We start from the raw sequence: 17,346 nt of genomic DNA, 5'->3' as shown, positions 1-17,346 counted from the left end.
GATAAAGAACTGTTTTGACCAAAAACCAATATAAGTTAGGATGAATATATAATTTCTACCTTAGTGATGACAGCAAACATTTAGATGCATGATTAAAGATAACGTGAGGTTGTTTTTAAGTTACTTTCACTAACAAATTTCCAAAAGCTAATTCTTACATTATTTCCAAATTAGAATAACTAGTTTGAGGTTTTGTGGATTATCATAAGTCTAATTAATCTTTTTAGAACTCAGCATTTTTAAAATTAATGATTCTGAAAAGTTACATAAATGGTAGTCAGCTGTTGTGTAGTTTACTGTAGGACACCAAAGTGCTGTCTATTTATTTATATTAAAAAAAATTCTCTAAATTGTAGACCATATTGTTTGTAGCCACTAGTCAGTAAAAAGACATAGGTGTAATATTGGGGTGGTGGTGGTGAGTCCAGGAAACACTATTCTTTATAAATCTATAACTGAAGAAACCTTAGTTGGTTGGTCTACAAAGTGTTGAGCAGGCACTACTATTTGTGACCACATCTATTTGAGTTATGTGTAAGGAAGACAAAGGGAAGCTGTTCACAGGCTGCTGTATAGGCCCTGATATTTAAATTAATGGCAAATATAGGAAGATATCTTTAAGATGTTTTTGCCCATTAGAGATCTTACTTTCTAGCTGAAGTACAATTAGGATATTTTTGAAATCTGAATCATTTTCTGACAGGAGAGGGTGGGTTGATTTCTGTTTGCCTTCTGCCAGAAGTGTAATTCTTGTGGAATATAGGGTCTGTTGTTGCTTGTTAAAAATCATTAGACATTCTTATTCATTATCACCATTAAAGAGTTTTCCTAATATTGCATCTAATAATCTCTCCAGCTTTTTATCCTCCAGTAGTGTTTTTTCTTTTTAAACTGGTGTTCTGAAATATCAAAGTCAAGAGTTAGAGGAGCTTATTATAGCTTTCACTCAACTGACAGTGGGCTGACATTTCAGAACATCTAAATTGGGCATAAATGGTGCTGAGGATTTGGACACGGTGCACATCTAAGGGGTAATTCTGGGCATTCGTTGGCTTTTACTGTGATCGACACTTAAAGTTAGTGTGTTCATATTAACCTTTTTTTTTTTTTAGATTTAGTTTGGTTGGTGGTAAGACTCAGTGAGTAGAGGGCTAAAGCATACTCCCTATGAAAGTCAATGTAGTAATCCTTTCGCTGTTTACCTTAGACACACACTCTTAAGATTTTACTAAATAATGAAATGGGAACAAACTAGCTTTTTTTGTAGTTCATAAAAGGATTGACAAAAATGAAGTGATTTCTGCTCTTCATTATAATTTTCTATGAATTTTATTAAGCGTATGTCTTGGTTACCTTTCTCTCGCTGCTGGGACAAAATATCTGACGACCAAAATTAAGGAAGGAAAGGTTTATTTCGCTTACAGTTTGTGGAGGTTTCAATCCGTACTAGGCATGATTATAAGGCAGAGTGGCACGTGGCAGAGGGCTGCATCTCAGGGCGGCAGCACACAGCTAACCCGCAAGCACTCACCAGGGTGGAATGGGGGAGGAATGCCCCCAAGCAGCTCCTTCCTCTCCCTTACAGATGCAAACTATCCATTCCTGGGCGGGTGCAGCTCTCACACCCATATTCAACTCTAATAGCCTGCCCCACATCCGCAGGAGGCTTTGGGGAGACACACAGACATAAACCATAACAGCATATTATAACCTGCCTTGTCTTTTCAGTGTTAGTGTTCGTGGAGACTACCCTGTAATGTATTTTTAAAAAGACATAAATATATTTTAAAAGATTTACCACTACATACATAGACCTGTTTTGCTGGCAGCCCTGGCAGAATCACTGCATTTGGTTGAAGCCTACTCGGCTGGTCGTATCGGTTGGTAATTTCCTAGTTACTTACTTCATGATGGCAACCTTGGAAATACATAGGTGAAAACATTCTGTATTTCTCTATGAAGCAAGACAGTTTGTTTTAAGATAGTCTGATTGGGTGTATTACTGGTTAGTCAATCTATACTTTCCCTTCCTGGAATGGTCCCATGCTTTAGCTCTGCCTTTGTTGACCACACACACCAGAAGTTTGTGCCACTTAGAATCCCTGGCTCACATTATTGAGAAATGTTCTCGCACTGTCATGTAGTCTTCTTTTGTTTTGCTTGCTGCTTGGAAATACTGGGGCAAGATGTTCACCTATTGGTACAAGAATTCTGTTTACCTGTATCTGCTTTATGACAATTACATTGCCTAAAATGCCATAATAATTTGTCAAAGATATATTGATAGAAGAATAGAAATTTACAAACAGTACTTAATGTTGAGAAGCTCAGTGACTTTTTAAAGCTATTGGATAATATAGAGAACTTTGTCCCTTACATCTGTGCTGTGAAAGCGCCATCTTTTTATTATAGCTGGGGACTTCTACACAGAGTGCCAGGGACATGGTGGAACCTTGGGTCTTCTGTGCTCCATGGGAGACTTAAAGTATAATGATGAAGGCTTTTGAGCTCTGGAGCTGTTCCCAGATTTGAATTTCAGGAGGAGGACAGTTGCTCATGTACAACACTCCAGCAAGCTGACACTGTGTATTGACGTGGTCCATTGTCATAGCCTTTTGAAATTTAAATAGTCAAGTTTTTCTTCACTTCAAAGTAGGTTTCCATGTTACTTGATAATCCAGCCAGTAATAGGTAAACAAAATGAAGGTTCAAATTCACATTTGTAGAGGTAACTAAAAATTTGTAAACTGCTTTCTCTGCGTGGTAGTATTTTATGCTAGCAGCTTGTGCCCCCTCTTTTATTAGCTTTACTGTTTTATTTCATCTGTAATTTAATATCTGCATTGTCTTACCACTGTCCTTATTGCTGAGACAGAATACCTGACGCCCACAATTGAAAGGAGAAGTTTGTGTTGGCTCACAGTTTCAGACATTTCAGTACATGGTGGGCAGGCACCAAGGCAAAAATGACATTGGTGGAAGGGCCTGGTGCAGAGGAAAGCTGCGCATGTCATGGTGGCCAGGTAGCAGAGAGTGGAGGGAGGAGCTGAGGAGGGAGATGTAGGTCAGGCCTCCAGTGACCCACCTCTCCTATGAATTGCAGGCCCTTCCTTGTAACAGCAAGTCAGCTATCACACTCACATGGTCCAACCCTCTTACAAAATGGTTGCCTCAAGTGCATTAGAATTTGGGGGATATTCTCACTGTAAATCATAACATATAGCAAGAACATATATATTTTTAAAGCAGTATATTAAGTTGAAGGACTGCTTGACAAACATCAACCTAAAAATGTCCTTCTGTTAGGTTAGCCATATTATACAGACTTAAAGTTTTGCAGTTTTTTTTAAAAAAATACGACAGCCTCAAATTTGAGAGAGGAAAACACAATCTTGTATGCTTCGTGAGCTTTGCGAACATGAGCAGTGTTTTTTCTTACCCTGAATTCAGCATTTCAGTCATAGGGTTCTGAGAAATAAATGAGAATGATAGTTTACTAAAGGTAGAAGGGAGCAGTACATTGGTTACATGTCTATGATGTATCCAACTTATAGTGAAGTTGATCAGTAAGAACTTACTGAAGTAGGTTTTTGATATAATGAAGGCTGTCTGCTGAACACATTCTGCTAAGAGTACAAGAGGTAAATTAAGCAAAAAGAAATGGATAAGAAAGACGAATAAAGGTATCACATAAATTAAAACTACAGTGATAGCCTTTTTTTTTTTTTTTTCTGGTACCAGGAATCGAACTCACGACCTTGCACTTGTCAGGCAGACACTGTGTGGCTGAGCTAAATCCCCAGCCCAGTGATGGCTTTGAATGAGAAACTTAATTTGAGAATTTTTATATACCTGTCATTCATCAGTCAAAAAATGACTTGAAATCACATGGATAAAATTGGTAACCTATAAAACTTAAAAATGAAATGATGAGTCACATTTTTGTATAAGCCTACAGATATTAATTAATTTATAGTTTTACTCCAAGACTCACATAAAATCTAGGTTTTTCTGACACTAAGAATCTTTCAAGTTTCATATGAGAGAATAAACAGGTGAGAGCAGGAAAATTTGTAGAACTAAAATCTCTGTGGAAATTGCCTACTTTAATGTTATAACACATGACAAAGTACATACATTAAACTGGGCATGGTGGAGCATGCCTGTAATCCCAGTACTCGGGAGGCTGAGGCAGGAGGATTCTTGTGAGTTCAAGGCCATCCTGGGCTACAAAGTGAGCTCAAGGCCAGCCTGAACTGCATAGTGAGACCATGTCTCAAAAAAGCCCCACCCCAAAAAAGTGCATACTTAAGTATGGATTAATTTATAAATGTACATATTAATGGAACAGAGAGGTCGAGAAGTATATTTTTACCTATAAGTATCTATGATATAAGAGCCAGGAGAGTATGAAGGTAATGAATCAGTTCATTGGTATTGGATAGTCAGCTGAGTTAATTAAAAAAAAAAAATCACCGTCTAGACTATGGTCTAGATTAAGATAATACAAAAGCTGAAAAAGTGTAATTGAGTTAAAAAAAATCTTTGAAGGTAAAATTCTGAGTTTTAAAAATATAGCAGAAAAAAGAAAAAAATACATATGTTCTGACAATTGAAATATTTTGAGTTAAGGTTACTCAAAGATTATCTGGCCCTCAAATGAAGTGGTAAAATACACACATTAAAACCTCAGTAGAAGAATAAACAAGTAATGTGATCGAATACTTCACAAATGAGGAATTACTATTGGCAAACAATAAAATCTTTACATTCATTAGCAAGAAAAATAAAGCTTTTGTAAATAAGGAGGGGAAAAGGGGTTGAAGGGAGGGTAAGGGAATGGGGAAAAAAAGAATCAAGATATATCATGTACAGGTACAAATTCCCCATGATGAATGTGATCATTATGTATAACTAAAATGTTCCAAAAAACTTAAGAAAAAGAAATAATTATAAGTAGATACTTTTTGTTGAAACTAATAATAACAAAGACCTGTTAAGCAAGATAATAATAATAGGTCTGGGAGTGTAGCTTAGTGGAAGAACATGTGCTATTGTGTGTAAGGCTCTAGGTTTGATCCCCAGCCCCCCACAAGGAAGAACGATGACAGCATGCTTTATAATCTCAAAATGACCAAAATATAAGCTGATACAACTCTGTGAAAAATAATTTTATAATACTTATTGTCTTAGTTACTTTTCTTGGCGCTGAGACAAAATACCCAAAACCCAAAGTTAAGGGTTCACAGTTTGTAGAGCTTTCAGTGCATAATCAACTGGCTCCAAGGCATAGTGGCTTGACAGAAGAGAACAGTTCATTGTAGGCAGACTGTAGCAAAGCAACAAGGGACCTTAACAGCATCTTTTTATTCCTTTTATAGTGTATCTAGGCTGCTGAGATTAGGGCAGTGCCAAACCAATTAGTGGACTGATTTAGTGACCACACACCTTCAAACAATTCATTGCACACAGAAGACAGCAAAAGCAACAAGGGACGACCACAGCTATTTCTATCCCTTATATTTTTTCCAGGCTCTTTGGGGTGGGTGGCACTCACACCCTTAATCCTAGTACCCTTGACCCTAACATTGCACTGTAAATCAGTTCCAGTGTCACACACTGTAGATCCAGCCACCTTTGAAAAAACCCTATCTATGACAGTGAGAGCTTTGGGGGGACATCTAGGCCAAACCATAACACTTGTTAAGTAATTTTATGCTATTTTATTAATGAAAATAATAAATATATTTTTCATATAAATCACCAGATATTCCTTGCAGTCCTCCTTTTGGGACTCTGTTCTAAGAAAAGAAAGACTGAATAAATTAAGATATATTTTATAAAGACCCTCATAATGGGAACTATTAAGAACAGTGTAAATATTTGGAATATAAATCTCCACTTGGTGAAATTTTTAAAAAATTCCTTAAGAGTGGTAGTTATGTTTATAATTCCAGAACTCTGGTGGCTGAGGCAGGAGGATTGCAAATTTGAGCTTGGCCTGGGAAGTTTAGCACCTTGGCAAGACCATATCTTAAAATAAAAAAGGCTGGCGATGTGGGGAGGAAAGGTTCAGTACAACCCCTACAAAGTGGTTGGGAAAGCTTGTGGCCTGGTAGAAAGACCTGTAGCAGGTAGCTGATACACAGAGGGAAATGGGGGCATTGCTAGGGAAAGTGTCGTGTGAAAGGTGTGGAAAATCTGATGAAAAGTGCATCAATTCATGTTGCCACATTTCTTTCCAGATAATGATCATAGCCTAACACAAATGGTTTCATTTTCATTTTTAGAAATGGGATAGTAGAAACTAAAATGAGGATGGACAAATACACACATACAGATATGCTCAAAGCATTTCAACTGTGGCAAAACTTGGAGTGAACCTATGTACAAACTAAGAGGATGACCTCTATGTTCATTTACACAAAGGGGTGGAGAAGAATTCTTTAACATTACTTACTAGTTACATGGCAGAACTAGGACATGAACCCAGAATCTTACTGTTGTGTGATAGAAAGATGCTAGAAATGTGTATGTGTGAATCACTAATATAATAATTTATAGGCTAAAAAGTCTATTCAGTGTGTTGATACACTTTTCCATGTCAGTCTTTCTTGTTCATTCTGAAAATCTTTGGAAGTAGGAAATGAAAAGGTGGGACTAAATGTTGTACTGTGCCAGAAGAGCTTTCTGATAAATTGAAAAATGCAGGTTGATACTTGGTACTGGTTTCTAGAGGTTAACAGAGAGTAGAGCATCAAATTTTAGTTTTTACTAAAAGTTTTTTATAGCTGAGCTTTATGGATGATTTTCAGAGTCCTGTATCTGAGTTATGTTAAAGTCAGGACACCTTCACTGATAACAAGGCCTGGGAACAGAGCTAACTTTCTAGAGCCTATTGTTATGTAACTCAGCCCTTTTGGAGGGAGTGGTCAATATATTTGGGGTTGGAGGAAAGAAAAAAGGAGACCCTTTGAGGGTTGTCTTAGACCCTTTGTTGCTGTGATGACAAAAGTCCCATTAACTGGGAAACTTAGACATAACAAAATTTTCTTCTCACCAATCTGCAGTCTGGGATGTCCAAAACCAAGACACCTGCAGTCACCTCGTGTCTGGTGTCTTCATTGGCAGATGCCTTACAGTAACTTGGTAGAAGGCCAAGGCATCTTTACTAAGGGAATTAGTCCTATTCATAGCACATAGCCCTCATGACCTAGTCATCTTCCAAAGCCTCCATCTCCTAATACCATCATCGTATTGGAGGCTAGAATTTCAACCTAGGAATTTTAGGGGGACACACATTTAGACCATGGTGAGGAATGAGCTGAAGAAGAGAGGGTTTGCAGGGCTTATTGTCAGTGCTCCACAGGGGGTATCAGGTTACTAGATGCTTTCTACTTTGGTGTTCATCTTACGAAAGAGATACCCTCTGATGTATTAAGCAAGCATACAGCCAGGTTTATATGATGACCTCAGGGAAAGCTTGGGGAAACAGAGAGTTTATTCTACTGAGGGCTGGATGGATAAAATCTGTGATCCTGGCAGAAGAAACAGTCCCATGACTGATTCTAGATTCTAGTACATGGAGGCATCTTCAAAGTTGTCATGTTATTTGATTCACATTCCCCCATTCTGGGGAAGGAGCTCAGAGTCTTATATTAGGCCAGGGCTCTACCACTAAGCTACATTTCCAGTCGTATCTGATTCTTGAATAGAACCAGTGACCCGAAGACACCGTCACCTTTATGAATTCCACATGTGTAATCTAAGAATGATTACTATGCAGAGAATTTCTGTTTGTAAAAGAGAGTATTTCCATAGGTGGCACTTATATTTGATCTGATGTGGGATTCTGCCTCTACTCATTTAGGTAGACTTAAATTTCACCCAAGTTTCTTGTTTCATAGAACTTATTTTTTTTCTCCTGAGAAGAAATATCCTAAAGTTCTTTTAATTGTGTATGAAAAGAATATTTGCAGTTTGATTGGATGCTCAGTATTTGCCTGAATCATATGTGCAGTTCCTCCATATTCTCCTGCTCCGAAGACCATTGTAACAATGAAAATAAAACAGCATTTTCCTCTGGTGATTCAGCTTTTTAAAAGGTGGCCTGTGTGTTACCTGGAGTGCTGTTCTGTCCCTGTGGTCATTTCTGTGTTTGCACACACATAGTAAGGTTCAGGAGTGGAGAAGGAAGGCTAATCTGTTGTGTATGTGTTGCTTGTGAGTATTAGCTATGGCAGAACCTGCCCATGAGGGAGGAGTCAGTTAACTCATCATTGAGAGACGTCATTTTTCTGTTTCCTTGACCTCTGTCCAGTACTTCACCTGGGTGCCTAATTGAAACTAAATTGTTTTATTATTCATTTCAGAACCTGTATTTCAAAAAATGCTTTTGAAATGACTAACTCTGTAATATAAAAGCGAGAAACAATGTAAACAGGTAAACCCTAATGACCTGGTCAGAGTCACTGGTGACTCAAATAGGTGGAGCAGGAATGTATGCTGCTCTTTCTCTAAAAGAGTAACTGTTGCCAAATTTGCCTGATATTTTATATGTTGCCCAACTCATATTAGCCTCTATTTGATATTGAAATATTACATTTTAAAAGTTACTCCAAGAAATTTATTGCCACACTGGTGCTCAACAATTGGAAATAGTTTCTTGACTTATACTATGTCAGAATAATGTTCCTACTAAGTAGTGCTTCAGTTACTAGTTCTTCTGTGCATTGCAAGAATGCCACCAGTAGTAAAGTTACAGTGATGCCCAGTCAAGATGTGGCATTTACAAGAATTAATTTGGAATTGTCATTCCATATAAATCTGCCCAGTTCTTTACTTGATCCTCAACTAGTGATTAGAGAAAATAATGTGGCATGAAGGAAGAAGGCCTTTCTTTCTGTAAGACTTTCAGTATACAAATCAGAAATTAGGAATTGTAGACTAACAGTTGTAGGAAATACTTAAAAGTTAGGGGGTGGAGTTGAGAGTATAGCTAAGTGGTAGAGCACATGCCTAGCATGCACACACCTGTATGTTCAATCCCCAGTGCTACAGAATTAAAAACAAACAAACAAAAAATGCAGGGGATGGCTTTATTATCTGTATTAAGGTGTGTAAAGATCTTTGTGTGAACAAACTACTAAAACAGAAAAACATCTTCTGTTTGCCAAACTATATCTTCATAAGCCACTGTTTTGTAATTTTGAATCCTGTTAAACAGTGTTCTAAAGGCTATTAAATTGAGACATTTTTATTTTATATAAATCTCTGGAATGTTGAAGGAGTAACATTCCACAAAGCTTCAGGTTTTTTTTCATTTTGCCTATTATGAAGAGGAGAGCAGTAAATTAGAATATTTGATGTTTTTCTCCTTTGTTTGCTTTCCTGTTGCAGCTCTGTTACAAAATAAAGAATATTTACTTTGTGGATGAATTACTGAATAGGAGATTATTGTTTCAAGATACTGTTTTTTGACAGTGATTAATGATGAATTATCCAAGCTTACATTGATAGAAAAACATTATTATAGTATTGGATTACTACATGCCCTGGCACTGTATCATTGAACAACAAAAACATTGACTTTATAATAAAGATTTAGAACCAAAATTACAATTTTTAGAACAAAATTACAATCTCCAAGTGTGGTTGTGAAAGCTGTTTCTTTTTTTAGTGTTGTAGAGCACAGAGGCAGAGATCTCTATGATATCTGTCATATTAGCAGAACTAGTTCAGTATTAGACTCTTGAGGTAGTTTAGGGGAGCCCTGGTACATTTAATTTTCACTCATTCTGCTGTGGTAACAAAGCAATCATTCCTGGGCTTAAACTGGACTAGCACTAATTAGTTAACTATTTTAGTAAGTTCCCTTGAACCCTGGAAATCTATCAAAACAATATGGTTTTGAGGCTGTCTTTTAAATAAGGATCAGTTTGAGAGGAAAAAAATAAAACTTTTTTATTAGGAAAAAGTATTCCTAGGGCCATGTGAACTAAATTGTAATGAAGAGATTCTTAAACTGACTATACATAATAAATGTGAAACTATTATAAGGACCTGGGTTGCTACACAGAAGTGTATATGTAGAGCCCTGGGAAGACCACTTCACCTTGTATGTGGCAGAATTCTGGTCTTTCTTGACTTGTCGTTTTAGTTGTTGTTGCTTTCTTTCTGATGGGCTTTTGGCTCAGAATAATACATTAGGGTTGAAATGTCATTTGTGAGAATGCTTCAAAGAACATTGAACTCATATTGACAGTCTTGTAATTACATATATTATTTGTTTAATTTCAGTTTGATTAATAAGCTTAAACCTGGCATCATTAAGAAGATCAATAGACTGTCCACACCAATAGCAGGTTTGGTAAGTAATAAATTATCTTCAAAACTAGGTTTTTTTTTACTTTATTTGACAAATAATTGTACATATTATGGGGTACAGTATGATGTAGTTCTGGTGTTCTGCGCAATAGGGTGATAATGGTTAATATTAATATACGGTATATATCAGAGTAGCTAGAGAGGAGGGATTTTTATTGTTCTCACTTCAAAACTAGATTTTTTTGTCTTGAAAGTGTAAAAAAGATGAGCATAGATTCTCTTACCTGCAATTACTCTAGAAATTAAGTTGGATTTTTTTTCTGAAGAAAATTATCTTTAGCTATGTCCTCTATACATTGTCAGTTCCTTTTTCATTTATCTTCTGTTGGGAGGCATTTAGGTATTGTTTGTTTTGTTTTGACTTTTTTGCCTCAAACTTCACATATTCCCTTTATTGGCTTCTTTCTTCCACACATCGTATTTGGGTAAGTCAAATTCTTCCAGAAGCTCAGGTCTGCATATGTTGTTTTAGAGCTGACTGCATGAGCTCCTGAACTCACAGGTGTTCACAAGTTATTGGTTCTGCTGCTTTCAGTTTATGCATTACTTTCACTTATCACATAGATCTTAAGTATATTTGCAGATATATTAAAGCCTGTTAGGTCTTTTGCTTTATATAGTAAGTTTCTACTAATATCCTCTGTGATACTGGATAAGTACAAGTGTTTTTGTCACAGTTGTTACCCAACATTTAGTTTAAATAATTAGTTTTTATATGGAAATGGCTTTTGTAAAGCAACTTCTATGAAAAATAAAAGTTTGAATTGGGCTGGAATTGATTTCTATTTTTTCAAATGGTTTGAGTTATTATTAGATAGTCTACTATTTTTATTTTAGACTATAACTTGTTGGGTCAATTACATGCATGTTAGGTGAAATTAGTCTTGATCTGAAATATCCTGCATATTTAGAATGCTTGAATTGTGCTGGTTTGTTGTTGCTGGCCACTGTAGGTTTTATTCTGTTCTCTGATTATATGATTAGATGCAAATACAAATGTATTTTATTTTTAAGATCAAAATTCTCTCCAAGTATTTCTATTTCAAGCATTAGAAATTCTATCCAGTCAGATTTTATCTTTAGAAACTGAAATGAAATATATTTCCCGTATGTTAAGTAGGATGATTTTCCAAATAGAAGACAATGAGTATTTTCAATTGAATACTGGAATATAAGAGTGACTTCAGTTGCAGAATGGGCTAAGCCAAATTGATTTGAAGTTAGCATACTGCCTCATTTGGCTCCTGATACTTGTCAGGATGGTTATATCAAAACTTCTCAAAGCCTTCACATATGAATTAGAGCTTTGGTAGCTACCTGGAAGGGTATTATTTTGAACAGTAAAAGATACATAATGCATGTAGAGTCTGACACAGATTTGCAGTGAATGTTCTGTCTTTTAACAATTGAGGCCCTATCTGAATGACAATTTTTCTAGTTTATAGAGATGTATTTGAGGAGCTAAGATGAACACCATATGAACTTCAAGGTGGGGGATGTATGCAAATAAATTAGCAAATGAGCGTGAAAGTACCACTTAAAAATGTGCTATGGAAAACTAAAGTGGACAGATATGTGTTGGGCACCACTGAGCAGTCATAATGGGATTATGAAGATGAATCTCTAAGAATTCCTTATGGAGTATGTCAGAAGCCTTAATTTTTGACATTTATAGAGGAAAGATGAATAATCCGAGCCAGAGTCTTCATGGTAGTAGTATTTATGTTCCCAGAACTCAACACAGTAGTACAGTAACACCTCAGCTCACAGGTCAGTTTGATTCGCTGAGCAGTTTGGTTCACAAACAGAAGTGTCTGGCAGAATTTTGCTTCCGTTCGTGGACTCTGCATCAGATGACAAACCTGACCATGGCCATCTTCCCCAGAATTGTGGAACGAATTAAGTTCATGAACCAATGTATCACTGTATATATATGTGCATATATATGAATATTTATATGTATATTTTTATGTATATGTATACATATGTATATTTATACAGATGCACATATTTATATAAATGTATATAAACTTGAGCTTTCCACTACTCGAATAGCAAAGTTGGAAAAAATTCTGCTTTATGTTCCTTACTTTGCTCTGTAATTGAATAAAGAATGTGACTTGAGAACACCTATACGGGGCTGAGAGTGAGTCACACTTTGTGTCTCACCATGGATACAAAGGGGCAGTGCTTCAGTGTATGCACCACTCTTACTCACACAACATATAGTGCTTGTGTTAATGCATTAAAACATTCAGTATAGTGCACTTTTTGTGCTTTATTTGTGTAAAATATAACCGTAGTGCCAAAGAAAGTATTAAAGTTAGTGATACCAGCAGTAAAGCTAAGAGGAAAACTGAGAACCACAATAGAGTCAGAGAAAGAAATCATTGTGAAATTTGTTAAAGTCCTGGGAAATGAATCTATACATATAATTTTCGGGCCTCAGAACCAATGATTTGGTTTTCCATTATTTCTTATGGGAAAAACATGTTTAGTTATCAAACTTTTCATTGTTTGCACATGAATTTGGGAGGAATTGAGTTAAACAACTCAGGTATGTCCACATACATATTTATATATACAATATATATATATAAATATTATATAAAATATATATATAGTTTTTTAAAGGAATGAATGAATAGTATTTTCATGGAGAATTGAGTCTTTGATGGGATAGTATTATAGGTTATGTCTCCTCATAAAAATATGGAGCTGAGCATGACTGTGCATGCCTGTAACCATAGCACTTGCAAAACTGAGACAGAAGGATTGCTGGAAGTTTGAGGTCAACCTAGACTACATAGTAAGTTCAAGGTTAGTATAGACTATATAGTGAGACCCCTGTTTTAAAAAACAAAACTGAACCCAACACACACACACGCACACACACACACACACACACAAAACACACAAAACACACACCACACACACACACACACACACTGGGATGTTCTAAAGCCCAGTACCTCAGGATGGTACCTTATTTGGAAATAAGACTGTTGCAGGTGATGTAACTAGTTAAGATGAGGTCATACTGGAGAAGAACAGGTCCCTAATCTGACTAGTGTCCTTATGAAGTGATGGCCATGTGAAGACATACCCATGGGATGAATGTCATGTGAGGATGAGATTGGGGTATGTATCTGCAACTCAAGGATCATCAAGGATTGCTTGCAAACCATCAGAAGTTGGTTTTTGTTTTTGTTTTTGTTTTTTCTCTGGTACCGGGAACCGAACTCACGACCTTGCGCTTGCCAGGCCGGCGCTTTTGCCGCTGAGCTAAATCCCCAGCCCCACCATCAGAAGTTGGGAAGAAGCAAGGAAACTAGCCCAATAGGTTTCATAGGGAGCATGGTAACTAATACTTCTTTTAAAAGAACTTTTCACTTTGAAACAAATCTGACAGAACATTGCAAGTCATACGAAGAGGTCCTTCTGTGAAGGAACTGTTCAACCAGCTTTCCACAGTGCACCATCTTGCAAAATCAGGAAACTGACCTTGTACAATCCAGAGTCCTCAGTTGCATTTCATCAGTTTTACATATAGTGCATACTTTTTTGAGTAGCAAAACAGAGAGATGCTTCTAAATCAGAGGAAGAGTGTTTTACATTGAGGATTTATCAGAAGACCCCAGTGAATTCAGCCATAAACATGGCAGTTGCAGTCTACCTGATTGCCTTTTTTCTGTTCCATTTCCAACAGGAGACCTATTTTGGTGTCTCTTAGTCGGGGTTCCCAAGAAAGGAATCTGGCTGGACCAGGTTCCCTTTCCTTTCTAGGCTATAGCTATCATATACAGCCTGTGGATGCATTACTTGGGAAGATAGTTCTCTTGCCACATGGGCTATTGTGTGGAGTGTTGGTTTGATTCAACTCGGGTGGATGTGTGGAAGTGCATTCTGTAAATGAGATTTGTGTGGAGTAAATACACCAAGGAAGTCACATGCAGTAATAATTTCTGTGTTGTTGCATAAGCTGAATGGTTATGGTAGGCCCTGTGCCTCTTCCATTACTCCTTCCTTACTGGATTGTTAGCTATGCCTTTCAAATTCACCTCACTTACTAACTATAAGTGTTTACCTTTCAAGTCAAGGCTTACTTTTGCTGAGTGGCCTGTGGGAAAAATAAAGATTGTCCTTAGATGACTTAGAAATTTATTGAGTTCTTGGCTTGAAACATTTATGTGATTATTTTCTTTGGGAAGATAGTAACTGTATTCTTTCAGATCTTACTTGCTTGAGTCTTCATAAACAAATACATTCTCCGTATCTTTCCTAATATTTCTGTTCTTATCAAAGCCATGTTTTAAAAAAGTCTGAGAGTTTGTGTCTTCTAGAATATTAGTCTTTGTTAAATGTGATTATATCCAACACTCTAAAACTCAAACTCAAATTCAGACTCAAACTAAAGCTAAAACTTTATTTGATCCCAGGATCAAAACAAAACCCCAAGAAAACAGGCAGGATATCCTAGTAGGGAAAAGAACCATTGAAGCAAAACAATGCTTACCATCTATATTTTGGTGTGGATGCAATATAGTATGTGAAGGAATATCAAGGAATTTATTAACCCAATGGCTTATGGAATTCTATATGCACTGACTTATTTGTAAATAAGTAGAGCTAGATTTCTCAAACTCAGCACGGTTGACATTGGATGCAGATAATTCTTTGTTGTGGAGCTCTGTCCTGTGCATTACAGAATTTTGAGAAGCGTCATTGGCTTCTCTGTACTAGATAATATGAAACTCAACCTCCCCAGCATTTGTGGCAGCTAAATGTGTCTCCTGCATTGCCCGTGACCACCACCATGGGATAACAGTCATCTCTGACTAAGAGCCACTGGGCTAAGAATGAAGAAAGTAAGCACTGTGTTTCTACATGGGTCAGTTTGCTGACTAACTAGAGATTTGATTGATCTAGTTATGTATTCCATTTTAGTCATAATTTCCCTTTGAAAAGCAATGGTACTGCATAAAATTGGGTTTGACTAATTTGTTTGAACATTTCTATTAGTGGCGTCAGTGGGGACTATTTTAATATATCCACACTTGCATATAAAATGTGGAGTAAATTTGAACATCTTTGCTGTTAAGGATTGCTCTGTTAGATTACTTGCAGGGGTATAATGTGTAAGGTATAACTCTAGAGGCTGGGAAGTTGACTCCTTGTTCAAAAATGCTGTAGAATGCAGGAAATGTGCAAAGGTGCCAGCTAGATTAAGCTTTTGGCTGTGTTACTGTGCCATCATGATAGCTACTTCAAGAAACAAGGCAAGTCTCTGCCTCCATTCTTGCTGCCATTTTCCAAACTGTCAGTAGTGTTTAATGGTTTTTGTATCTGTGTGCAGCTCCTTCTGACTCTTTTCAACTTGACTGTCCTGCACACTTGACTGCCAGTAAAGTCATGAGACCTACTATTTGCTAAGAAGTCTCTTCTGAAATATTGGGGCGTTCCCTCCCAGAGGAATGGGAAGTCATGCAAGGAATCTGCTCTGTAGTGAAATAATGATATCTTGGTGTTAACATATGCTTTTCCAAAGACCATTCCCACATAGAGGCTTGAATATTCCTCCTTCCTATGTGAAGAGGAGAAATTTGTGGCACTGGTGCTTGTGGGAACTTTCCACAAATAAAACCAAAGTGGGAGACCTTAGGACAGGGTCTTTTTGTTTGTTTTATTTTATTTTTGGTGTGTGTGTGTGGGGAGCCCAACTCTGTTTCTTTTCCTTTCTTACTTAGGTTGAAATAATATAACTAGAATCACTATTTCTCATCAAAGGTAGTGCTTTTCTGAATAGGAGGAAATTCTCATTTCTGTGAATGAGTTTTGTACGGTTGAAGAGAAACTACTGAAGGCTTATTAGAGTGTGACCTGGATGAGTTACAGAAAAGAACAGACGATATATGCCTGTTTTTTTTTTTGTTTTTGTTTTTCTCGGTACTGGGAACCGAACTCACGACCTTGCACTTGCCAGGCAGGTGCTTTGCCACTGAGCTAAATCCCCAGCCCCGATATATGCCTGTTTGAAAGAGTTAGGAGGGTTGCTTTATGCTGGGCAAACCCTGTGCATGTCTCAGGGGGGCAGCTCTGTAATGGTAGTAAGAAAGATATGTTTGTGAATGCGTTTAAGTGGTGAAGAAGACAATACACTGATAATAAGCAACAGCATGGAAAAAGATGGAAAGGTAGCATTGTGGAGGCATTTCAAAGGCTAAGGTTAATAGTGTCTGTTCTCTCTTATGACACTGTATTGCTGGGTTTGTAGATTATTTTGAGAAAGACTTGTACTTTCAAAGTTTGGAAAATGCTTCTACCAAGTGATATGTCTGTGATTCATTCACCCTTGCCTATTTGACTGCTTAGTAGCATTCTTGCTGATCTGACTCAGACTACCCTGTTCCTCTCATCTTCAGATGGATGCAGATTAACCTCTGTAGATTAGGCAGGGTGTGGAAGGAGGCAACATTGAGGTCCCTCCCATAACATGGTTTCTGCTAATGCTCAACTCTGCTAATGTTCAACTCTGCTTTCATTGTCATTTTTAAATTTCTTCATATTTGATGATAAATGAAGGTTCTGTGTTTCTGTGAATTAATTTTTGTCTCACAACTTGCTGACTTGGATCAATTTCATATCTACTAAGTCAAGATTTTGATATTTGAGTTGAACAGTAGATTTCTATTCTCCCATTTTTTAGTAGAGACAGTGATTGTTAGAGGATATCAATAAACTTGTATAGATTTGCTAAATTTGGCTATATTATTAAACTATACTGAAGAAATGTCCCCCCGAAAGGAGCATGAACTACCTTTATTATAAGATGTGTAACTTTGACTCAAACACTAAAATTTAAGCTATTCTTACCTTACTAGTTTGTCAGTCTCATTTTCTATAAAACCAAAACATTAATAACATACACATGCAGTACATTTGCTCTTAAATGTATAGTGT

At 36.8% G+C, this 17,346-nt stretch overlaps 1 protein-coding gene across 13 annotated transcripts in view; it reads left to right on the top strand.

The window, feature by feature from the left end:
* Lmo7 (LIM domain 7) overlaps window positions 1-17,346 on the top strand; it is a gene marked incomplete at its 5' end in the record, with an annotated part of 191,416 nt that overhangs the window by 65,177 nt on the left and 108,893 nt on the right. For all 13 annotated transcript variants that reach the window (XM_013516569.1, XM_013516572.1, XM_013516566.1 and 10 more), the window contains 1 exon segment: window positions 10,300-10,369. In XM_013516569.1, the coding sequence (XP_013372023.1) occupies window positions 10,300-10,369 (70 nt within the window).

Source organism: Chinchilla lanigera, unplaced genomic scaffold (genome assembly GCF_000276665.1).
Source record: "Chinchilla lanigera isolate Chin_1 unplaced genomic scaffold, ChiLan1.0 scaffold00003, whole genome shotgun sequence".
NCBI lineage: Eukaryota > Metazoa > Chordata > Mammalia > Rodentia > Chinchillidae > Chinchilla > Chinchilla lanigera.
This window is presented reverse-complemented; position numbering and strand designations above follow the sequence as displayed.